The following is a 26,496-nucleotide window of genomic DNA, read 5'->3' on the forward strand; positions in this document are numbered from 1 at the left end:
AAAACAAACACAAAATGGCAAAATACAGATTAGGTGTGTAGGGGTTTAGGAAAAAATCACCACCACACATTAACAGAAGCCCAGAGGTGTCGATTGAAAAGGAATTCATGGCTATACATCCAGTATTTATAAAGTACATTTTCCTGAATGAAAACGGAAGACCCTGCCTTTAACTCATATTCCACAAACACAATATTAATCTCAATACTGTGTTTAAACATGTGGGGATTCATAGAAAATAATGTCATAAAGAAGATTTTAGGGTTGACTTCCACTTTATTATGTAGTTTAAAATATTGTTAAAGAATTTTCTACTTCATGCATGCTCCACCAATGCCCAGATGAGTAGTATTCATTTTTTGCATTAGAGCATCACTTATGATTATTCTTTTAAATCCTTTATTATGATGTTACCTGGCACCCTCACACAAACATGGTCAATCTCCAGCAAGAGTTTCATAGCAATAAAAATAAATAAGGCCTGTAACTTCTCCCTAATCTCGGTATGTGAGTCACTTCTTCCACTTGTGTGTATTGGCACTTCGATCACGTCAGGACAGCCGCTCACTCGTCCATGAGTTGGGACTTGGGAGCCGCCAATTTTCCATCATGCACATCGAGGCTTGTTATTATCAGCCGCCAGAGGGCAGTCTCGTTCCGTATTAAAGCATACTCCAATCTGGGTTACAAATGGAGATGATGTGACAGGATACATGAAATGTATTAAGGTGATTGATGCTTCTGAAGGATTCAAATGAAATACTATGATGTAAGTTTGCTGTAAAAACTAGATTTTAGTTAAACTTAAGAACTGTATATAACGTCCTGCAAAAAATATATCGTGCCTTGTACTGCTAGATGACAACCACTGGAGGGAAGTAGTGCAGCACACATAACGCAAGTGTCTGACTCTTGTTCATTCTTGACCATAATGCATTGCAATAGATGGAGGTTGTCAATATTATTTTTGTTGTTTTAGCACACTTTGAACTTATTCACTGACACTCTGCAAGTGTAGTTTATGGTGCTGCGAGTGAAACGGTTGTGCTAACAACGGGAGATGCCACATTCCTCACACGTGTTGATGTCTTTTAAAATATACAATACAGTAGCCTATTGCCAGGGACGCTGCATAATACAAACATTTAGAAGTGTTAAAAAAAAAGAAAAAAGTCTTGATTAATCAGCAACTGATCAAATATGAAATTATTCACCAGCTAACAATTAGAGCAATTGTTTTAACTTGAAATTGTCCAAATCCTCCTATGTCAGCCTCTCAACAGTAATTATTCTGATTTCTCTCATCCTTCATGAAAGCTGATTATTTCACGTGTTTAATCAGAATAAGCCATTTGCAAACATCTACTTTTACTTTAAAAAAATAAAAAATAAAAAATGACCGAACCAGTAACTGAATTAATTTTAAATAGATTGCTTTGTTGTTTTTATCACTAAACATTGCCAAATAAACAACAATAATTGGTTAATTAAAAAAAAAAGAAAAAAAAAAAAGTTTAATGCAAAATAAAATAAGGATTATTCAATTGATCACTGGAATAATTGATAGAGTAATTGATTCTTAATACTACTACTACTACTGCTAATAATAATAATAATAATAATAATAATAATAATAATAATAATAATAATAGTGACAACCCTACATTAATTTGCTATTCAATATTTGGGAGCTGGTAGTCTTCCGTCTATGATTTATGACATAAAATGAGTTATGTAATGCTTAGGGATGGGTAGAAACGTACGTATATTATTAGCACTTGAAGTATACATTCTAAATACACGCGCACACACACACCCACACACACACGGAATACATTTATATTATGAAGAAACATTTATTGGAAGAGTAGAATACATCACCATGCCAAAGCAGCAGAGCTTGAAATCCTCACTTGGAATCATATATTATCTCTTTATGATTATCGGCTTCTCCTATTGCATGAATAGCCTTAGTTACATTATTGTTTAGCTCATATCGTGTTTTTCATCATCCACAGTCACGATGGTAGATAAGGCTTAGAAACACTCAACGACGACATACTGTTTTGATGTGTTTCACACTTGTTTCTATATACATTGTTGCTTGGTATCGTGTTAGCTGGTGTGTTGCTGTCTGAATAGATTCATTATTTTAATAACTCCTTTTAACAATCAGGTAATTGTACACTCAAAAACAGTATTTACATCTTTAATGGTGTGTCCTGTGTGCTGACCATGAGATGAGACATTACTGCGGCAATCGCTACAATAGTAGTCACGTGCACTAGCACGCCATGTCATCAAACATGTAAAATAGCGTCTGTATTTACATCATGTTCACAGCTACATTCCAGCTTGTGCTTCAGAGAAAGATTTGGAGGATATTTAATGAAGAAATACCGAATGAGCGATATTGTGTTATTGCTCAGTGCACATCATTGCCAAATATCTCCTTGATATTTCCAGTCTTAAAATATTTGTGATAATACGCTTGGTCCAATAAAACAGCCAGACGTTGTAATATCGAAGTATTTTCACATTGCACATAGAAGCATAAGCAATAAATATACAGGTAGCAGAAGATTATATTCGACGTCGAAATAACTTGTCGCATTTCATGCACGGAGACAACGCGTTTGGAGGATGCTGAGGAACGTCGGCAAGAATCTGCTGAGATGGACAGAACATGAAGCATACACCACGTCTTTTGTTTGTCAAGCTTATCTTATGGCATGGACACACAGATGAGTACAAAATGGCTTCTTAAATAAATCTATCAGGAGAAAGGACATGAAAAAAATGTGAGACACTCCCTTTTTGTATGTCAAATAGTATTTACATGTTTGTAGCTACATATTTGTGGTGACGTTGCGGTCCTCCCAGTGTCGTGCAGTGCTTGGGCTGTCGTCTTGTGCTTCTATGCGTCCACTTCCCCTCCAGTCGCGTTCGTGTCGTGGACATTAAATTGTCATTGAACTCGCAAGCCCGTGAAGCCACCGAGTGTCTAAGAGGCGGGTTTGTGTGTTCACTCTTGTGCTATTCGAGCAGCTGAGGCCAGCTGAGATAACATAACCCGACCATCCGTTGTGACACAACACTCCTCAGTGCTGTACGTCCGTGCACGGAACACAGCAGCTGGCAGTTTGGGGCGGAAGAAATATGATTTCAAAGCCAGTCACTGTGGAAAGAGTCTGGAGCTCAGTTAATGGGAATAGCCATGAGGGACACAGGATGAGAATAGTGTGTGTGGTGGGAGGAGGTTGCATTCAGACAAGGTTTATGGGTCAGACACTGCGGGGGGCCCGCTCCAGCTCGTGGGTCCTCCGGTTGCGGCCCTTTTGCCTCTCCTGCAGGTGTTTCCACTTGGCTGCCAGGCCTTGATTGTGCATGTGGCTGTGCACGTTGAGCACCGCCTTCTGTTGGTGCTGCACCAGGTGAGCTTTCTGCCTCTTATGCTTGCGCTCCCGCTTCCAAACCTGCTCGCAGAACTCGTCCACGCTGTTCAAAGTCGGGTGATTGACCAAAGACAGGAAGTCTCGGTACCAGAGCTTGTGATTTTCCGCGTCCCGAGGCGGTAGGAGGTCCTGCACCGACGTGTTGGCGACGGCCTCGTCGTCACCGTGCAGCAGATCCTCAAGTCGCTCGGTGTCGATCACCTCCAAGGTCACCTTCAGAAGCGTCTGCATGAAGCCGTGCTCCACTGCCTGGCACAGATAGATTCCAGTGTCTTTCTTGTTGAGCGTGCGAATCAACAGGCCTTGCTCTGTGCAGAAAAAACGCTCCTCTGATTTGATCTGTGGGAAAAAATAACATTTTCAAATAAGCAAGGGCAGTATGTGAAACTGAAAACTTGAACAATTTGTATTTTCTATGGCTGGATTTACACGGCAGGACCAAGTGTTACATTCCAACTTTAATGCCTGTAGGCTATGTAATTATTTTGACTGTCTGCCGTTATGTACATTTCAAGTCAAACCTATCCAATATGGCTGTGATAACACTGTTGGAACACATGAAACAATGCAAACCCTCAAGTGAAGCAACAGTCAAAACTAACAGTTTGGACAGTTTTCAGAAACCATTTTATCTGTATTTAAATGTTCAGAATCACACAATTCTTACTGGTCCTGCTTACCTAGCTTTGTGGGTTTACAAATGAAGTTAGGCGTTGTCGTTCTTGTGTCTTCAATCTGTGAGTTGCAAAGCATGCGGTTTGCCATCCTATTTTTGCCAAAGTTATCGACAAAATAATCCATGAATTTCAAATTAAAGGCCCAGTCTGCCGGTTTCACTCAGGAAAAGGCACTTTTTAAATACAGGATTTAATCAAACAAACTACTTATCAATGTACAGATCTGGGCTTATGTTAATGCCTGGTGGTGATTTTATCCTAAACGCCCACACCCCTAGCCTGTATTTTGCCATTTTGTGTTTGTTTTGTAAACAGCGGGACGTTTCTGTGGAAAGACAGTGTTTACAGCCCTCCAGCCAATCGCAGGGCAGAGGGTGGCGTGTCGCAAACGGGGCCGGGCGAAGGTGTCGGCTGCGTGACATCACTCCCGCAGCAATCCCGCACGGATTATTATTTTTTTCACTCACTCATTCACATATGTAAGCTTCTGTGAGTGAGTGAGTGAGTGAGTGAGTGAGTGAGTGAGTGAGTGAGTGAGTGAGTGAGTGAGTGAAAAAATAATAAAAAAAATAAAATAATCCGTGCATGCTTTCAAATTGCCGCGGGAGTGACGTCACGCAGCCGACAAATTCACCCGCCCCGTTTGCGACACGCCACCCCCCGCTCTGCGATTGGCTGGAGGGTTGTAAACACTGTCTTTCCCCAGAAACGTCCCGCTGTTTACAAAACAAACACAAAATGGCAAAACACAGGCTGAAAAAAATACAGACTAAACATTAACATAAGCCCAGATGTGTAGACTGAGAAAAAGTTAAAGTGTGTACATCCTGTATTTAAAAAGTTAATTTTCCTGAGTGAAAACGGCCTTTAATGACCTTCGGAGTTGGTACCTTCGCTGTTGGTTTTTATTTAGTCCACACAGACAAGTAATGCTGACTGGATTGCCAAATCAGTGTGAATGGAGGAAAAAAATCTTTCTTTCTTCACTTCTTAAAAACTCATATTGTATTAATATGCTGACTTGCAACTTTGAACAAGATGACTGACTTGTCAAGTCATACAGTTCAAGTTAGGTCAAGTCTAAAGTGATGTCAAGTCTTTCCCAAGTTTTTGGCAAGCAAGTCACAAGTCCTAAAAATTGAAACTTGAGCCTGACTTGCGTCATGTCATATGACTTCTTAAAACCATGGCGTACCTTGAAAAACAATTTTTCAGCATAAAATGCCGATCTGTGCATTTCTCTGAGCTCAAGATCCCATTGACGGAACATATTCGATTTACACGTTTACGCTGCACTCACATTGAATGCTGTCACTCAAAAATCAGGTGCTGCATCTCAATGGGCTAGCCTAAATAAAATTAAAATCAAACTGATACGTATTGGATTTTATCTCTTATTTTAATTTTTTTGAGAAGAGATCTGATTCTGATCTAAAGATGGCACCTCATGAGACCTCACTTGAGTCACTTGAACCATGAAGTGTAAATCCAGTCTGAATTTCTTTCAAGTAGCTCTGCAAACAGCATCAGGCTCTAAAAGTGTCGAGGAATTTCCAACCTCCTGTTTGCGCCCGTCAGGAGAATGCTGAAACTGCCAGTAAGTCAGCGCTCGCTGCGACTTGGGGCTGCACTCGAGGAAGGTGCTGCTGTTCTCCACACCGTAGACGCTTTTGTCCTCCAGGGTTTTCTGTTCGCTGAATTCATCTAAGACAAATAATCAGAGCGTATGCTGTAAGTCACGCATGTTTACACCTCACTTCATACCTCATAACTCACTAGACTGACTGCAGTTGAAAAGTATAAAGATGTTTGGCTAATGCTGGAAACGGTCCATGATCCAATTTTGCACAATGTGAAACACATGTTGTTGCTGTGTCAACTAAGCTCTGTACTGTAACATTATGTGGTCATTTTACCTAATTATTTGGATGGGACATTGACTCGTAGTCTGTCTGTGCCATTGCTTATAGTTTAATGTTAAATACTAGGCTTTATTAAACTTTTTAAGATGGACTAACACCTACTGTCAAAAATGTAGAAAACCAAAAGGCATGCTTTGTTTTTGCCACTTTAGAAAAAGTAAGTCTTCCAGTGCAACCCAGGCTATTGTATACGCTGCAGTGAATTTCTTTTGTGTGCTTTCATCCAGTTTCTGTAAATGCAAATACCACTAAAAAAAAAAGAAACATTACAACATGTTCAATTAAAGCGTAATTATCATAATTGCTGTACCATGCTGCTGCAGATCTGAACATTGTGTAAGTGGGTCTCCATTCCTGATATCTTGTCTCCTGGTACGCCTGCAGAAACACAAAGAGCAGCCAGCAGTGACCTTTATGCTTGTGTAGATCATGAATCCCGAGGTTGGAGCTTTCAGTGGTTGTGTTTGTATGAAATGTTTTTTTTCCTCTAACATAAGGTTACTGTCCAAATCAATAAGGCCCGCGAAGCTTTGCGTGGGAGTAAATCTCACAAAAGAAGCAGCTTTTCACAAAACCTACTGCCTCTTGTCTAATTCATCCTGACACCAAACATCACATTGGTTCTTGTAAGCATAGAACTTCAACTATTCAAACAAATCTTCAACTCCAACTTGACTAATGAATTTGGGTATGTAACTGACAACTGTTAATGTCTTACTGACAATCGCTTGACTAATTTTGAGTTAAATACATTTGTTCGTAGTCATTTTAAGTACACATTTTGTGTGGTCTTTTGTGTTGGATGCAATGCTTTGTCATTATTTCATCTCTAATTGACTCTCTTATTAAATTCTTCAACCTGATCAACAGATAATTGCTCAAATACGATTGCTTCTTGGCATAATTAACCTTCCATCTGGTAGTTATCACCTAAAATAATAGCAACTGTGTTTATATTCAAATTAAACACCACGTACAGTATATCTTGGCAGCAAATGTAACACATACCCGGGCAAGGTACAACCCGCAGGGCACATCTGGCCCATCCGTAGACTCCGACCAGCCCTCGCAGTGTTCATGAAGTCAAAATAAAACATCAACTATGCAATGTTTATATTTTGAAAGTTGTGCTTTTTTTTATGTGGCCTCGTGTGGACTGCACAAGAGAGAGAGAACATTACAACTTGTCTGTAATGTTGCCTGCTTGGAGGCATTTTTGCTATATTTAGTGAGTTTTCCGACCCCCTCTGGCAACTATTTTTCCAAAAAGATGCTAGCGACAATGCAGGACAGTGATCCTTGTGTTTGCAAAATTATTTCCTTGCACAGTGGAAGGAAGAGGTCAAGGGGGATTTGGTCTGATAATACGTCTATTGTAGCAGCAGTTTCACATGCTGTACATAATGGGTGTATAATATTTATTTATCATTATTCATCACAGTCAATATTATTGTTAACTCTTTCTCTGATTGTCTCTCTTTATTAGGATTAGAGATTCTTGACTATGAATGGCTTGAATGAGTTAGGTTGTTACGGCATGAGTTAGCAGCTCATCAAAACAATTTCATATTTTATGTACAGTAACTAAATTAAGTTATTTTTTAATCCAGTTGAGATCATCATGTTGGTGCGGCCCCCGAAAACTCTTCCGGTTTCCAATGTGGCCCCTTTGGAAAATTTACTAAAATCCTTTATGTGATCGTGAAAGACGTGTCTAGTACCTCTTCGCCATGGGGAAGTATCTGGAGCACTCGGTCCCGTCCCACGCACAGTAAGGGTCCCTTGCCAGGCAGCATTCAGCACAGGCCTTTCCGTAAACCTCACAGCGATGCAAAGGCATTTGGGACACACCCATATCTGAGCCCAGGTACAGTTGTTGCTGCGCAGATAGATCACAAGATATGATTATGCACCAAAACATGGATTGTTTGTGCCAAGGTTCTAAACATTTGGATTTGTGAAGTGAATGCTACTTTGCAAACATTATCATATCATTAGCATATGTGCTAACAGTTTACCCCGGGGATCCAAACGGATGATGGGTTTATTGCTGATGTATGAATAAGATGCACAGTCAAATGTTTTGACTACTCATAGAAAAGGTTATTTTACTGAATGTACGATGAAGTGAAAACAAGTTTTTGCGATCCAATGACATGAATTAGTGTCTCTGAATTTATCTCTTTCTGTGTCACATGCTGTTTTTCTGATTAATAGACCATTTGTCTTTGAAAGTTCTATGTGAAATTGCTCTTCTGTTGATTATAAATACCTGCTTTGTTGAAAGCTCCATCGCTGTAATGGCTGTTGGCTTCTGTAACACACATATGGGAAGCTGTAGAAGACTTACAGGGATAACTAGAGCTGTGCAATACTTGATATTTTGGTATTGATCGATACCAAGTAAAGATTGTTGCCAATATTGCCGATACTGATATCAAATGCTTTAATGTTCATAAAATATGGTATTTTAAATCATTTGTCTTATTAAATAGCTTTTTCCTTTTTTTTTTTAATTTAGAATTTCTTGTTAAGTTCTTAAACGTTCCATAATATAATATCCTCAATGGAAACATACACGGGCTGTTATTTAAATTTGCAAAGTAGTAATAATCTTCATATTCTTAGTCCCTGTCACTCTTTTACATTCAAAGAAATGTCAGCCACTGAAGTTCCTCTAGTCTCGTCACATTACATAAACGATACTTACATTGTTGTGCTGCATGAATACTTAGCTCAACTAGTAGTTGGAAAAGCTCAAATTAAGCATAGTATGACTCATTGTCATATGTCATTCACCGTAAAAATAATTAATTCTATTAATATTAATACCGCTGTGATTGGCAGATCAGCACATGCACGTGTGCTACAAAAGAATTGCACAAGGGACCCATGAGAAACCAATAAATGTAAAATATTGATACTAGTGCTCTGGTATCGATCCGATACCGATACTCACGTTAGTATCGATTCTATTGATATTTGGATTGATCTGCACAGCCCTGGGGATAACAATAATCGAAGTGAGGAGAGAATAACTTACTCTGAAAACGGTCATTTCCTCCAGCAGCACTTCCTCCAGGTCATGCCATGAGCCTCTTGGGATGGATACCACTTTCAGAATTGTTCCAATGTCTGGTACAAAACCACAATATTCATTATGTAAAGCACAATCGGCTTTCCAAAAAGCTACATTCTGAATTCTTTCAGTGAATTGTAGTACCTGTGCCAATGAACATGACGTCATACTGGCCGTCTTCTGCTTCTACTTTGTCCACCACTATCTGCGTGAATTGATAATCCACGTCAGTTCTAACAATGATCGGTCTGTTGTTGATCGGGTAGACAGGATTGAACATGGCTGGGTGGCTTCGGGCAAAGACTACGACTTCATCTGGAAGGTCCTTGGTCGTGCCGAATCCTCCGAATGTCTTACTGGGACACTACAGATAAAGTGAGTCATCAGTGAGTCCCATTCATTGAAATTGGATTCATTTCATTCTGATTAATACACTCACTGTGCCAGGCCGTGGGTAAGGAACTCGTCCTTGGAAGGGCACCCACTGATAGTTGGGTCCATCTCTATGAGCGTATGGACCCAGAAAGACTCTGCGGATGTCAGTCATGCTGTACATGCACACGGCTGAACCCTTGAAGATGTTGCTAATGGTATGGAAAGAACACGTTCAACTGTGAAATCACTAATTATGATAAAATTACTCCAGAGTCACCCCCAGTACCTGGATGTGGTGAATACCGCATAGATGATTGGGCTCTTGGGATCTTTGGTGCTGGTGAGAAAAACATCCTCTGAAAGGCAAAACATATCTTCAAGACATTTGCAATCGCTGTACTGAATTGTGTCATTTATTTAGCGGCAACTCACGTAGTTCATCAAAGTGTGTGTCGATGCCGTTACTTCCTGGCACAGAGCATACGAGACGAGCCTTTAAGAAGGTGGTCCACTTATTCACAAGACTCCTGTGGCCCCCGAGGTCGTTCTGAGTAATTAAGAGCAGGATTTTATCTCAACGCCAACGATTAAGCATCTCCACGTTCTGTAAGGTGTAGGTGAACATAGTGGTGCCACTGAGTTCATCTTTGACTCCCAGCTTTGGGTGACACTTCTCTCAGGTTTTTGTCATGTGGATGATTGTACTTTGAAAAACAAAGCCCACTTTCCTGTAAGATCTAAATATAACCATAGACAACAACCTCTGAGAGCAGCCATATGCAAGCCTCTCAGACACCAGTCAAGTGTCCTTCCCCCCACCCCAGTAAGTATGGAAGCCCCCACACATAATGGACTGTGTGAGTGAGTCTGTGTTGGCGGGCCTACTATTGTTCATACTTTGCACAGCTGGCCAATTCGAGCGTGTGTGGCTTTCCCGGCGTGCTCGCCATCAATGGCGTTCTCTCTGAAGAACAGGTAGATTTTATCATCCTCCGGGTTGTCGCTCTCTGGAATCAGGTGGACGCCAACGAACCTGGGATCTACTCTCCCCACATGTAGAGAGAGATGCACATTAGGCAAATGCAGGTTCACAACTGCACATGATTTATTTAGGTTGGATTAATCGACGACTGCAATAGTACACAATTTTTTTGATAGTGTTGTTTTTGCACTCAAGATTATGGAAGTGGAAAGAAGAAAAACGGATGGAATTGAACATCTGAATCAGGTCTTTTACAAATTTGTTTTCGTGTCATCTTTGCTCATCGGAGTGCAGAACGCACCGATCTGGGAACACTTTGGGGAAGGCTGCGTTCTGTTCTAGCTTGATAAATTAACTTGAAAGGGGAGTTGTCTCACCATTGAGCCAGCGGGAATCATGCTGCTCTGTCCTGATTGGGTGATGCTTTCCTAAGGTTCGGAAGATGGCAAAGTCCCGTCCCATGAAGTCAGCTGACGTGCCCGCGTACAATTCTCCATCTGAGAACACAGGGAGAGAAGTGAGTAGAAGCACAATGGACTTTTTTTTTAATGGAAATCCTGAAGGGTGTATCTTTCCCACTGAAAATGTCCCAAGATGAGAAAGAGATGGGGTGTGTTGGGGGTGTTCATAATAAGGTGTGGGAGACAAAAGACAGAAAAATAGTGATGAGAAGTGACAGGCTGGAAAGCAGCCATCTGTCAGGTTAAATGGTGCGATGTCACAGATAGTGACAGCCAATAATTGGTGACAGATGACTGTCTGGCTCTTTGTTCACCAAATACTGACCACTTATCGCAAACACTGAGAGTGTCATCTGCGATAAGCCGGCTCTCAAAAGGAGGTATCCAGACTCAAATAGCTTACAGTCCTGTCAATGACGGGTTCCCAGTGTCAAAATAGCAACTACAAAGCATATTCACTCGGCGTGAATGACAGACTAGAGGCAATTCTTTTTAAGATCAGTGAAAGAGAAGGGCAGAGGGTGTTTTCAGTCCCATGTAAACAAGATTTTTCCGGCATGTCTGGGACTCACCAATCAGCATGGACGCTGTGAGAAGTTTCGGATCGTAGGGACTTTTTCCTCTGCCGTTTTCGATGTGAGGCAGCAGTCGGAAAATGTTGTCCTGAGTGGAGAAAACACAAAGTTGCTCTGTGGATTTTGGGGATTTGGGGATGTTTGTTCAATGCATATTGCAATTAGTATGGTAATGTTTCCCTGGAATGGACTTTGCCAACTTGCCTTTAGGACTGCAGTACATTTTAGCACCCCAGAAAAGGCAGTTGATCAGATGAGAGGTACATTAGTGTAAACCTCAAGAGATATACAGTCCACTGACTTCTCTTGAATTGCATATTTCCCTTTGTTTTGTAATTATTCTATCAAATAAATCATTTTGTGTGTGCTTATCTATACTCAAAACCTAAGCAAATTTTTCTGTTTTGTTCATTCTGCTAAAAGTGTAAAACCCCAAAAATGCCTCAGCGGTTTCAGTTGTCAACTTGGAATTTGGCAGGCATGTCTATTATGCGTAGGCACTCCAAAATGTCTCAAGAACACCTGTTCACAACGTGGGCCATTTTAGCCAATTCCAAGTATTCTTTAAAAACATCAATTTTGTCTGATTCCAGCTAAAGTTGAACCACATATACTAGGCAGCCCTCTGGAAGTTGCTTTAGTTTTGTTTTGTATTTAATAAAAACATCTCTGTATAGTTATGTGCATCCATGTTTATGTTCTGGAACTTGTCTCTCTTGCAATTTATCTCGATCACATGGCATACATTCTCAATAATTCTCGTAATTATTTTTAATAGTTAAATTATTATTATTAAATTCAACCAGTCCAGGGTGTCCCCCGCCTACTGCCCAGAGCCAGCTGAGATAGGCGCCAGCAGCCCCGCGACCCTTGTGAGGAATAAGCGGTCAAGAAAATGGATGGATGGATTATTATTAAATTATTTTAACTACTCCAAAACTTTTAAAGCAAAGACCCATTGTATTAATTGCACTGCCATTTGTGGAACTACAATATACGGAAAATGTATTTTTCAGCTGCAATGATAGTGAGCAGTCATTTCTTTGACTGAATTAAAAAACAAAACATGAAATATGTGAAATATTTTGGTTTTTAGTATGACTCAGTAACCTTAGCATGCTTAAAAAGCAATTCCTTCCCTCAAATACATACGAGTCATATAATGTAGGTTATTGAAAGAAAGAGTTCTTCCTGCACCTTTGTGTGATTTGTATTAGTGAAGAAATGATTTTTAAAAGCTATGCAATATCACACAGACGTACCTCTAATTTCTTGCCCACCTCTAGGTAAGAACACACCGGGTGAAATGCTCCTGTTCCACACACGTAGAGGTGAGTCTGGTTGAATGGCTGCAGCACCTTGACAAAGTTTGCGCACTCTCTCTGAGGAATAAAAGCAAAAATAAACCATCATTTCAGACTGGTCCAGGGCTCAAGCGGATGTGTTACGGTTGATCTGTGGGAAAAAAAGAAAAACACAGCCAAACACAAGAGGAAAATCCAATAAGAGATTTGAGATCACACTGGACTATAATCTAGTGTAATCCCACGCAGAGTGCACTATGCTGATTCGTGATTGTGCATGTAACTCTTCCACCAGCTTGACATCTCCTCCCTTAGTCCACCCTCATTATTGCACTCAAACATACTTCCCGCTTTCCCAGACATCCTTGTCTGATCTCAATTACCATAAATTACACAATTTGGCTGTTAATGAACATCTTCCATAATTTACCAGTGTTGAAAAAGTAGCACACGCTTTCATGTCGCTCTGCATCTAACACAGGGTCTCATTACTTACGACCCTTCATTTTGCAGGCAGACATTATTATGCTGCTTGCATGTGACATCTGAATGTGCTTGTATCCACTGTCCCGCTGCCATAAGGCGTATTTATTTCCTTGCGCACTCTTGCAGCACATGGCAGGCAGACCTGACCTCAAATGAAACTGTGTCATCACATATTAAAAAGGGCAGCGGAAAAAAAAGTCACAAATTATGCATAACTAAACTCATCTGGCTTTAATGGGTCGTACACAGACAGCCACTGAGTTTTGCACTGTCATACCCAAGGATTTATGTGCATTTATGAAAGCAGTGCAATGTGTTGCAAGTTTAAACATTGTCATCTTAAGTGTAGTACACAATTACCGATTTTTTTAAAATCATTTTTTAGCTTTTTTTTTTTTTTGTGAGGGATCCCACATATGGCGAGAAAATGAAGTCTGCCGCAGGACATACAGACTGTTGAAAAATGCAAAGAATAAGAAGGGGAAGAAGACGCAAGACCAGCTGTTCACTTGTCGTCAGGTATCTAATCTCTGTTTTGGTTGCAAACACTTCCGCTTACCATTTCTATTACGATGGATACTCACTTATGAGACGTGTTACACAAAAACTTGGAACAACCTGTTGCTCCCATTTTTGTCCTGCAACAGTGTGAGCTTCCTAATTCGTTACTGTTCCCTTGCCACAATTACAGAGTCAGTGGCACGGGCCAACTGTCTTGACCACAGACAGTGCATTAGGGTTTGCTAAATATTAAACAGGTTTTACAACGCTTGCCTGCCCTGACCGTTTTCCGATTAGATCAGAGATTTGATTTTTTGATTTTGATTTGATTGAACATATAAACAAGCAAACAGCAGAAAAAAAAAAGAAATTAAAGGAAAAGAAAACCCCAATGAAATCATCAATCAATCTTAGTTTACATGTTCAAAAGGGAGTAGGAAGAGGTTAAAACCTTATCTAGTCCTACCACTTTTACTTTATATATTTAAGCTTATTTACTATTTTTTTAAATAAAATGTATAAACCTGGTTATATATACAAGTGCACTTAGACATGCATGCATTTGCCAAAAACATATATACATAAATTTCCTAGACATATACCATAATACCTATCTCAATCATATACACATACTAACATGTACAATTTTCATACTCTGGTCTGACATAAGTCATTTTTTTTTAAACTTTACTTTTAAACATTTTTTTGACAATGTTTTCCCAATTTATCCCACACAACAGGATTACAATCAGGATTATACACTTCCGCAAGACGAAACACTTGTATTTGCCTTAAAAAAACAAGACAAAACAAAAAACAAGGTACTGTGACCTAATAGTATAAAACTATCACAATTATATATTTGAAAATAGTCAGTAAGAATCAGCAAAATATCTCTGACAGAATTAGACATACCTGTATAATGCATTACTCTCAACTAACGTTATAATTGTGCTAATAAGAATTTACATAATTTATACCTCATAGCAGATTAACTGCATCATGTCATCAGACCATACTTAACGTCACGATGCATGTACAGGAAGTCCGCCAACCTGTTTACCGCTTTGGTCAAGTGACGTTCCGCATAAGACCCATCGCTCATGATAATCTTTCAGAGACATCCGAGTATCGTTCGTCTCTTTGCTGACTTTAGTTGTAACGGGGAAAAATGTTGAAATTTGGCTTGATTATCGGTACGTGTTTGAATCTTTGCATTTGTGTGTCTAATCACACTTTTTGGATGCATTTTTTTCTCTCAACCATTTCAATACATTCTAGCATCCTTCTGTAATTCTCTATCTGTTCTTTTTCCTCTATGAGGGATTAAAAAAAAACACTTTGGCTCACTCTACTCATCTGCGCCATAATATTTACAGATATCACACAAAGGAGTTCATGGTCCTTCAAATCCTTCGTACCAGTCTTGTCTTGGCCAATCTCCAAACTCTGAGCTCAGGCACAAACAGCAACATGGCCTGAGGCGTCATATCATCTCAGTGTGCTTACATGCGGCTTCAACTATGCCTTATAGAGACAGACTGTTTGTTTTTGATGGGCTCAACCTGACTTTTAACAAGGAAAACAGATTTTATTACATTTCTGTTTCCAACATAATTGAGCTGAATGACTCCGAAGACATCCAGAAAGTGAGGATTGTTCTCCTTCATTCTAAAATAAGTCAATAATCTCAGTGTGTAACCACTGCATATTCAGTCAATCGTTTTGGGTTATGGTCTTTGGTGCTACTTTGGTACTTTTGTTAAGGTATTTTGTGACTGCAACAAATATATTTGCTAACTGCAAATTCAAAGCTTCTGTAGCACAAAGAGATTGCGTAATGCAGATGATCCTTGAAAATATTAGTATCTATATTCTTCATGCTTGGTATCATAGTATTAGGTTGGAAAAGCATAATAGATATCCACTCAACCTCGCTTTTTTAAATGGAGCTCTTGAAAGCTTTAGCTGTGATTAAGTGCAAATGCTGGTATGAGTTGGTGCTGAGATTGCGATCAGACCTGAGGCAAGTATGCCAGTGTGTTCTCCTCATGATTACTGAAAATATGAATGCTTGTTATTATGCTCTGTCCACAAAAACGTAGTTAAAGTTCTTTCCTTAGCACTATTATCTACACAAGAAGACATTGTTTTCAAAGTGGATAGTAATGTCCATCTGGAGAAAATAACCATAAGTAAATTGAAGTTGTTGGGTGTTTTTTTTTTTTGTAATGGACTATCAAAATTGATTTATCAGGCCTGTTTCTTGTCCCAATTGAACAAATTCAGCTTTATTACCGAAAGATCTTTTCCGGCCCACTTGCATTCATCTCTCCTGATGGGAGACGCCGGCCAAGGGATCTGCAAACACAAACCAAACAGACCAAAAGAATCATTCCTCCCGTGTGCGTACGTGTGTGTGTGTGTGTGTATACAGAATGGTTGAAAGGGTCATGGTGCGATTTGTTCTCCACTTAGTTTCAGTTTACTCTATTATTCATCCAGGTGAACATAGAGCGGCTAACGTGCCTGGCGCAGCATGCGATGTCGTGCGACAGTGCTGCCTTGTAATATTAATGAGACACTTTCCAGTCGAAACTGAACAGAAGAAGCCTGAGGTACATTAGGCTCTGATTGCAGAAAGTCGGCCAGACGTGACCCTGAAGGGTTTGCTTTACCTGTACGATATCTTTGCTGATGTTGAGGAGGTTGAATGAGAAAATGTGGTCTTTGGCTCCCACCACCAGTCTTCCTTTCTCTTCATCCAGCAGAAAGGTGTGATAAGACGAACTGTTGAGAAGACCTTCGAAAGTCACAAGGTTGTTGGACTCCAGCATTTCTGCAGGGGGAAGGTGCATAGTTTAAACCAGTGGTTCTGAACATTTTTTTTTTTTTTTTACCTTGGGGTACAACAACTCATTTGCTCCCAAAAAATGTATAAATATGTTCTATTTTAAATATTACAATGGTCCCCAAAATGTATTTATATGCTTTTTATGCTTTTTTTTTTGTTTTTTTTTTTTTTTTTTATGTTAGAACATATAGAAGGCTTTGATGCAGCCTCTGAACTGAAGCGAAAGCTTTAAGCAATGGCAGTTATTACAAAAACGACCAGCAGATGGCAGCAGAGTATACGAGATTAACCAGGACCATGTTACAAAAAGGCGTTTTTTTCCCCCCAGTGTTTTAAACATACTGTACTGAATAATGATGAAACTTAGCTATATTATAATGCTATTTGCTGAAAAACGGAAACAGGAATATACTTTAATCTTTCTTTTCGTAGGTTCCATGTTTTTATTATTATAAATCCAATAAAACAGCCAGGAGCGAAGGGGCTTGCGTCAGTAAAAATGGCTGTGAGTGAATGAGTTAATAACTACATAAACTCTAGTTAATTAAGATTTATAAAATCATTATGAAATGACATGATACAACGTGGTCATCAATGACATGTATTTATGTGTAAACAGTGACACCCAATAAGATGCCAAACAAGCAAAGAATTCTGCAATCAATTTTTCTCTTTTTGTGTGTTTTTATGTTATGTTTTTTTTTAACAAATGAGGCAGTTTAACCAGATTGATAATTGTGATTCACTCAAAGGAGTTCTTTACATTATCAATGTGGGACTGCTCCATGTTGATTTGCTTAGGAGAGGCGGTACATTCTATACAATATTTTGAGCTGATTGGACGATCCGGCATCTTGTGCACGTTTGTTTTGACCAATCACGGCAACGGATGAAAATGTCATCTTTGGTCCCATAGTGGGGGGACAAGAACATCTTTACCAGATAAAAATGCATGAAGCGCCTCTCGCTGTTCAACGTTCAACAAGGAAATGGTGAGCATTTCTGTGAGAACAGAATTAATTGCTGCGTCCATTCATCTAAGTTTGTGTAAGAGGATTTATTTTCACTTTGATATATGTATTTGTGGGGATCTATTTTGGGGTACGGAACTATTGTAAATGAACGCGATTACACGGAAAGGAGGGGGGAGCGATTGAGACCGTTTTTGTGTTGTTGTGTCAATAAAGTTGTGCTGAAGCTATTCCCTCTCCGAATGCTGTTTTCTTTCCCATGACCTTCGTTTGGAGTAATCCACGATACACTCTCGTCTTCCCGAAGATCTAGTGTTACATTAGGTTTGTTTGTTTCCCCCGGCATCGGTGTTTCCTGGTTTCACGGTTTCAACACAGCTGCATGTCCCGCCCTAAACAACGTATGATTGGTCTGACCGAATGTATCAGCGGGAGCAGTACAAGATGGGTTCTCGTAGTATTTGTGAACAAATACCGCGGAAATTCAGCTAGAGGCAGTGTGGACAGATTTTTATTTTTTTCTACAGGGGTCGAATATTCGGTTTTAAAAAATACCCTGCTACATGTGTACAAAGCCACAACTGAAATGCCTGTCGCCGTTGTGGCCCACAGTTACAAAACTGCAATTACTTTGCAGCCCACTAGATGGCGCAATGGATAAGAAACGCAAAGAGACCGTCATTAAGATAACATGTTCATTAGTTTGGACTCATTGTAAGACGAATGCTTTGATTCAAGATGTTTCAATGGTCTTCAACCTCAGTACATCAGTCTGTCTGCTCTGCTGTGTTGTGCCACTGCTTACTGCTTTTAGTGGCATAGCATATTTGCCAAGACATTGTTTGCATACTTTCTATGGGTGAAATGATGTTTTTCTTCTTCAGACGGAATGAACAGCACCGCTGCTGATTGCAGCCAAATATTGCACTCAAATTGGCCTCAATTTCTTCAAGACACAATTAAGTCATATGTACTCAACAAATTAGTTCATTCACAGAGTTCTTGATTATTTACTCTATCAACCAATTATGCCAAATCATACTGATTAACTAATATAAAGAAGATTTCAAAAACTCTTAAATGCATAACATTACACATGTATAACATTTTGCCACTGAATATGTCATTTCTGTCAGTTTTGCCAAAGAGTTGTGGTTTTCTTCATTTTTCAATGACACCATCATACTTTAAAAGAGTTGATGTTAGAAATTGTACAGCTGGGCCAATGAACATAGCCAGAAAAAAACAAGGATACAGTGCCAAGCTTAACTGAACTGCCCAGGTGATGCCAGCAGTGGGAGCAAATGACCAAGTTGTCTGTATAGTGAGGGTCACCTAACTAACTAAAGCAGCCAAGCAAAACTCAATACGCTCACAGTGGAAAACTCGAAGGAACATATAACAGAATACAATCCACAGCTCAAACTGCAATATTAGCAGTCTTACGACTAACCACAGCAGCTATTAGGGCATATTAAGTATGGTTTGCAGATCACGTTTATCACGTAATCGGAGGGTTCGCCAAGGCCGACATTTGCTTTCACAGCGGAAAGCTGGACTTGTCTAACTGACGATGAGAGCCCTCATCTCAGCATATCCTGTAAGCATGCAATTATCACATTATGAAGCCCTTTGTGGAATGCAAATGGAGCACACTCTCAACTCTGAAGTATTTGAGAATCTAAAGAAATGATGATAAACAAGCTAAAACCAAATTTGCTTTGTAAAAAACAAATTCTGCACCATGAGTACATTTTCCGTCAATTTATTTTACCACGATATTGTTCAGATGTCAAATTTGGTGGTCAGTACAAGAGTCTGAATACCCAAATTATTATAGCCAAGACCTCTAACTGTAATCGCTTTATCTCCAAAGTTATCAAAATTTAAATATTAATCTTTTGCTGTCAATGTGTATAAGTAATCTGCTGTGCCAAGTATGCTAATCTTTCTTTAGCCCCTGATGTTATTGTTTTGATTTAGTTGGTTTCCGGTACCTCAGCACTTGGGGAGGATTTAGACAGTCTCCAAAATGTAAAGCCTGACTGCTGCATTAACCCGAGGCCCTCAGGTGCGGACTAACCCCACTCCCATCATTCTCTGAGAACCTGATACGTATACCCAACTTCATAAATCCCAGAGGATTTGAAAGCATTCTTGAAGTTTTGAAGTCAAAGAAAGCTGGAGAAACGGAATTGTTTAAAATCAAACCATCCTGCCAGTTAATCCAGATAGATCTGGATTATCATTGATCAGTCTATGATAACATGCATTCATCATGCATCGAGAATCATACATTTTCGCGAGATGCTGTGACTATCGCGTGACCGGTAGCGAGACTGGGAAAATCTAACATGGCGGCGCTCTGCTGCTAAAATAGAATTAGCTTTATATTTCTAATTAAACCCGAATTTAATGATTAGATAAATTCGATTTTTTTCTTTTCTAAGAAAGATCGGAAATATTATCCAGTGTGGACGACCTCGAACGTTTTATTGACGATTATTTTTATAGCTGCGCGATGGATGATCTGGCGGCTAGTCGGGATAATCCTTCGAAAAAAAAAAGGAAAAATGACTCGTCAACAGACACGGACGATTTAGCAACCGCCGACGTATCGGTGAGTATGCTGGATTCCATAAATAAAAAACTTGACGTCCTCTGTCTTATCCGCGAGGACGTCAAAGAATTAAAGGCAAGTTTGGAATTCGTTAGCCAACAGGTAAGCGATCTCCAACGCGATAACTCCGAGCTACGCTCCTCTCTCGTCGCTGTCACAGCCGAGTTGGAGACGATTAAAAAGGAAAATAAAATGCTAAAGGAAACGGTCTTAGATGTTCAATCCCGTAGTATGCGGGAAAATCTAATATTCTCAGGTATATCCGAAAATTCTCCAGATAATCCAGAGAGTGAGATAAAAAAAATTCATGACATCATCGCTAAAGATCCCACAGGAGACGGTAAATAATATCTCTTTTCACCGTGTACACCGGCTCGGAGCTCGTAAGGGCAATAAGCCCCGTCCTATTATTGCTAAGTTCGAACATTTTAAACATAAAGAATTGGTAAAAAGTAAAGGACGGGAGCTCAAAGGGACATTTTTCGGGATGAATGATCAATTCCCAAGAGAGATAAACGAGCGGCGAAAAGTACTGTTTCCTATAATGAAACAAAATAGACAGGAGGGTAAACGGACTTCGATGGTCGTTGATAAATTATATATCGACGGCCAGCTATTCCGAAACCCAACCTCGACCCCTTGGCTGTTCTAACTGACAATTGGTAGAGCCGAGCATTGTGTGATTATTTGACGTATGTATATGTATATGTATGTGTATGTATATGTGTATATTGTAGCGAGCAGTGACGGGAGTCGGAGGCAGAGTGTTGAAGTCCGGAGCCAAAGACCGGCGGTTTATTGATATCAGCTTCTCATCGTTTAACAGCAACAACAACTCACTCTGCGCGAGGCTCACAGACCTACCAACATTTTGTTCTTTTATCCTTTCATCCTTTCATCCCAACAAACTCCCCCTTCGTCCCAACGTTCCGTGGGTGAATTATGTTCTAATCACTACACAAGCCCCCCCAGAATTCACCCACAATCAAACTCCGGATGACGGGGCGGCAAAACTGCCCGACCCCTGCGGGTACAGGACCCAGGGAGCGAGGGCGGAAGGGACACAGCAGAAACACCAGAACAGTCCCGCGCACCAACTGGCGGGGATGCAGGAACAACTGGAAGGGACCCCACACGGTCCACAAGGCGCCCCCAGGGGGGCGGCCGCGGCGGGGGCGCGGGGCACGTCCAAGGGTCCGGCCAGGTCAACATGAGCCGGTTTAACTTGCAACCCGGTGTCGGAGCCCCGAAGCGACTGGGTGTCACGGTCGGAAGCCTGGTCGGTCGCCATCCGGGAAAAGTCGAGGCCCAGCTGTACCGTGTTGACGGCTGCTCTGGACAGACAATCCGCGACCACGTCGTCCTTGCCAGCGATATGTCGGATGTCCGTGGTGTATCCAGATATGAACGACAACTGTCGCTGTTGCCGCGCGGACCACGGCTCGGACAACTTCGACATGGAGAAGGCGAGCGGCATGTGATCGACGAAGACCGTGAACACGGCCCTCCAGGATGAAGCGGAAGAGGCGGAGGAACCTGTGGTAAAAAGTCACCATCCCGAGGAACTCCCGAAGACCCTGGGCCGTCCGGGGTCGAGGAAAAGCGGCAACAGCTTCCACTTTGCCGGGAACGGGGTGGCGCCGTCCTCGTTGATGAGGTGGCCGAGGTATTGGATGGAGGGCACACCAAAGACACATTCTGTCTTAGTGCCGTAGGTCCGGATCGGTGCATCGTTGGCCGCTGACAGGTGCGGGCCGTGAGTGCCTTCAGCCGAGGCAGGCAACATGCTTCTGCGGGCGCCGGAGTCACAGAGGAACTTGAGTCTGGAGAGGGTGTCCATGACAAACAGCAGCCGGCACTCTGCGCCCCCACTCACAGCTGCAACTGAGTGGAGGCGTCGCCGTTTCCCGACGCAACAAAGGAGCAAGGGGCGCGGCACCTCTTCGCCTTGGTACCAAAACGTGCGTGAAAATAGCATAAGCCAGGGGCCGATCGGCCATCCACGGCAGCGCGTACCTTATGAGGTGCCGTTGCGGCCGCCGGGACCGGGAAGGCGCGTGCAGAGGCCAAGACCTCGTGGTTGTGACGCTGGGTGGCCAGGAAAAAGCGGTCAGCTTCCTCTGCCAGAGCACGTGGCTCAGAGATGGTAGTGTTCGCTAGCGCCGTAGCTCTGGCCGCCGTGGAGCTCCCGAGCGCGGCCCCGACGTGGTAGTAGCGCGTGGAATCGTCCGTAATTCCCCGGATGGCAAACTGAGCTTCAGCTTGTACAAACCACGTCGCCGCGGCCGACTCCCAAAACTCCGGTAACTTGAGACCAGCGGAGTTCGCCATGTCGCTCAATTCGATCAAATTCTCAGCCTCGGAAACGTCAACGAGGCGGATGTCGGGGTCACCAATGTAGCGAGCAGTGACGGGAGTCGGAGGCAGAGTGTTGAAGTCCGGAGCCAAAGACCGGCGGTTTATTGATATCAGCTTCTCATCGTTTAACAGCAACAACAACTCACTCTGCGCGAGGCTCACAGACCTACCAACATTTTGTTCTTTTATCCTTTCATCCTTTCATCCCAACAAACTCCCCCTTCGTCCCAACGTTCCGTGGGTGAATTATGTTCTAATCACTACAATATATGTATATATATGTATATGTATATGTATGTATATGTATATGTATGGATAATGGGTTACGAAATAGAATATGAATTTATATTATGCATAGGCTATATAGTAATAATAATAATAATAATAATAATAATATAAAAATATATTCTTAAAAAAAAAATAATAATAATAATAATAATAATCTCGCTTAGGTCACCATTTACTGGTGTATTGTTATGTTGAATCCCCCACAGATTTCCTTCACACTCACTTCCCCCCACGTTTCTTCACTATTATACTTATCTACTTGCTATCTCTCTCTTTATATAAATTATATAAATTGCCTAATTACTCTTTTGCTATCCTATAATATGTTAATATTAATAAGCAGCTTATATAGATGTATACATAAGACTGAGTCTATATTGCTTGTATGCAGAAATTAGTTCTGGTCTCCTGGAATGTGTGTGGCGCTCGCTCCCAGGCAAAAAGAATAAAAAATTTTAGACCATCTCTCAAAATTTAAGGCAGATATTTGTCTCCTACAAGAAACCCACTTACAAAAATCAGAAGAAAAATTATTTATAGATAAAAATTTTAGTCAAGTTTACTCTGCCTCCTATAATAGTAGACAAAGAGGTGTCTCTATACTTATACATAAGAATTTATTCTTTACTCTAAATAATATAGTAATAGATTTAGAGGGCCGATATATTATTATCCAGGTAACTATATTTAATAAAGTATATACAATTGGTAATTTATATGCCCCAAATAATGATGACCCGGATTTTTTCCATGATTTTTTCTCTCGGTTACTCGATTTAGCAACAAATTCTACTATTATTATTGGAGGTGATTTTAACACGGTCTTGAACCCGTTAATAGATCGTTCTAATAATACGATATATACAAGGCGATTACGATCCGCTAAAGTAATAGATGAATATATGGAGGATTTTGGCCTCAGCGATGGCTGGAGACTTCAAAACCCAACTAAGAAGGAATTTACTTTCTTCTCTGCTGTGCACCGATCATTCTCAAGAATTGATTTTTTTCCTTACAAATAATTCTATTGTTGATAAAACTGCTATAAAAATACATTCTATAATTATAAGTGATCATGCACCAGTCTCCCTCACTCTACAAATTGACTCTACCTTTAAACCTCCCCCGATATGGCGTTTTAACATCTCATTACTGAAAGACGTAGAGTTTGATAAAATTATTAGAAGGGAGTGGGCAGATTTTTTGGAAATAAATGACTCTCCAAATATATCTCCATCTCTTCTCTGGGAAGCAGGGAAAGCGGTAATTAGAGGGAAAATTATATCATATTCAACTTATAAAAAGAAACAGGATCAAAAATTAGAAAAATACCTGGAAGATAAAATTACAGTTAGATAACATGTTATCTAAAAAGACAGAGTTTATAATACAACAGTTGAGATATAATAATTTTGAACATAATAATAAATCAGGTAAATTCCTGGCAAATCAACTTCAACGGAATCGGGAAAAATCTCTTATAACGGCTATTAAAGATATAAATGGTGAATGCACACAATCACCAGAAGAAATTAACCATATTTTTTATAACTATTATCGAAATCTATACACAGAAATTAATAGACCTAACCCTGAATAAATTGAGGAATTCCTAAACAGCTTAAATATACCTCAGTTATCTATTGAACATAAAGATATTCTCGATACCCCGCTTACTATAGATGAGTTGTATCGTGCTTTAGACAGTATGCCTAATGGCAGAGCACCTGGTCCAGACGGCTTTCCGGCTATATTTTTTAAACATTTCTGGTTAATGTTTGCTCCATTATTTCTAAGAGTAGTAACTGAAATTAAAAGTAAAGGTGATATATGTCAAGATATGAATATAGCAGCAATTAAACTTTTATTAAAGCCAGAAAAAGACCCTACCCTCCCGTCAAGTTACCGACCGATATCACTAATTAATACCGATATTAAAATTATCGCTAAGGCCTTGGCATCTCGATTAGAGACGGTAATCTCGACAATTATTCATAGTGATCAAACAGGTTTTATTAAAGGTCGTCATTCTACTAATAATATTAGGAGACTCTTTAACTTGATTAGTATGTCACAGCGGTATGATAAAAAGGCAGTTGTTATTTCGCTGGATGCAGAAAAAGCATTCGATAAAGTTAACTGGTCCTTCCTCTTTGCTGTCTTAAATAAATTCGGCTTCGGGGAGTCATTCATTCAATGGGTCTCAATATTATATGATTCTCCTAAAGCTACAGTTACTACTAATGGGATTACATCACAGAGTTTTACTTTACAAAGGGGAACAAGACAAGGGTGCCCAATGTCTCCTTTATTATTTGCTATATTTATTGAGCCGCTTGCATTAGCTATACGTCAGGATAGACGGATGCAAGGAATCCACTCCGGGACAATAGAACATAAAATTAATCTATATGCCGATGATATATTACTCTATTTAGAAGAACCTGCTATCTCGCTAGGGGAAGCATTTAAATTAATAACTAAATTCTCTCACTAATCAGATTACTCTATTAACTGGACAAAATCAACATTATTACCTATTACAGAAAATTCATGGAATCCTACAAGTCAGGATCCACACTACTCCTTTCCTACAGGTAATTTAAAATACTTAGGTGTTAAAATTTCACCTAAGTTAACTGAATTAACTTCTTTACATTTTTCACCATTATTGGATAGTATCCGTAGTGACCTGGAGCGCTGGAATAATCTTCCGATCTCTTTAATAGGACGGATAGCTACTATAAAAATTAAAGTTTTACCAAAGATTAATTATTTATTTTCAATGATTCCATTTAAACCTACGTCTAACTGGTTCCAATCGCTGGACTCAGCTATCATAAAATTCTATTGGAATAAAAAAAAAGCCAAAATTAGTCTATCTACTCTTCAGGAAAGTAAATCTAAAGGAGGTTTAGAGGCACCAAACTTTATGTACTATTATTTAGCTAATCAACTACAATATCTTGTGCTATGGACACAACCCAACAGAGATACTAACTGTTGGTTGGAATTGGAGCAGAAGGATTGTAATAATCTTAGACTGTCAGATTTACTCTTTATTACAAAATCAATAAGACGACATAATTGTTTTAAAAACCCAATGATAGCCGCCACCCTGACTGCCTGGTGGAAGGCATTAGAAATTACAAACTCCCAATTGGCGCCATGTGGGCTCTCTCCCATTTGGCATAACCCCGACTTTCAACTTAATAATCAGTCGTTCCATTTAAGCCTATGGGAGCAGAAAGGAATTACACACCTTCATCATCTTTTCTCAGATAATAAGTTTATATCGTATACAAACTTGGTCCAGAAATATGAAATAAAAAAGGGAAATTTCTTACATTATCTGCAAGTTAAAAATATGGTTAAGAAACAAATCCCAACACTTCCGGATACGCTCCAACTGCCTGTCTTAGCTAAAGATATTATAAAGCTTTCTCCAACAACAATAAAGAAAATATCAAAAATATATAAGTTATTTTTATACACAAATAAAACGTATTTACCTACTTTAAAATGGGAAAAAGACTTGTCTATAGTTCCGGAACCAGACTTTTGGACCCAAATCTGTGAAAATGTATT

The 26,496-nt window shown here is 40.1% G+C and overlaps 1 protein-coding gene across 3 annotated transcripts in view; it reads right to left on the reverse strand.

The window, feature by feature from the left end:
* Nucleotides 1–1,876: 1,876 nt before the first annotated feature.
* The window catches only part of sema3ab (sema domain, immunoglobulin domain (Ig), short basic domain, secreted, (semaphorin) 3Ab), a 36,907-nt gene continuing 12,287 nt past the window's right edge, over nt 1,877–26,496 (reverse strand). Inside the window, exons 1-17 of one of the 3 annotated variants that reach the window (XM_077515724.1) lie at nt 17,832–18,085; nt 16,496–16,656; nt 16,116–16,178; nt 12,789–12,908; nt 11,524–11,614; nt 10,868–10,987; nt 10,406–10,548; nt 9,941–10,055; nt 9,795–9,864; nt 9,573–9,717; nt 9,278–9,497; nt 9,098–9,189; nt 8,327–8,368; nt 7,776–7,933; nt 6,365–6,432; nt 5,691–5,836; nt 1,877–3,794 (exon numbers count right to left, since the gene is read on the reverse strand). In XM_077515724.1, coding sequence (XP_077371850.1) covers nt 3,285–3,794; nt 5,691–5,836; nt 6,365–6,432; nt 7,776–7,933; nt 8,327–8,368; nt 9,098–9,189; nt 9,278–9,497; nt 9,573–9,717; nt 9,795–9,864; nt 9,941–10,055; nt 10,406–10,548; nt 10,868–10,987; nt 11,524–11,614; nt 12,789–12,908; nt 16,116–16,178; nt 16,496–16,656; nt 17,832–17,988 — 2,421 coding nt within the window. In that variant the 5' untranslated portion in view covers nt 17,989–18,085 and the 3' untranslated portion in view covers nt 1,877–3,284. Of the gene's footprint in view, nt 3,795–5,690; nt 5,837–6,364; nt 6,433–7,775; nt 7,934–8,326; nt 8,369–9,097; nt 9,190–9,277; nt 9,498–9,572; nt 9,718–9,794; nt 9,865–9,940; nt 10,056–10,405; nt 10,549–10,867; nt 10,988–11,523; nt 11,615–12,788; nt 12,909–16,115; nt 16,179–16,495; nt 16,657–17,831; nt 18,086–26,496 lie in introns of those variants that run through there. The other 2 variants (XM_077515726.1, XM_077515725.1) reach the window with 2 other exon arrangements.

Source organism: Festucalex cinctus, chromosome 3 (genome assembly GCF_051991245.1).
Source record: "Festucalex cinctus isolate MCC-2025b chromosome 3, RoL_Fcin_1.0, whole genome shotgun sequence".
NCBI classification, from domain to species: domain Eukaryota; kingdom Metazoa; phylum Chordata; class Actinopteri; order Syngnathiformes; family Syngnathidae; genus Festucalex; species Festucalex cinctus.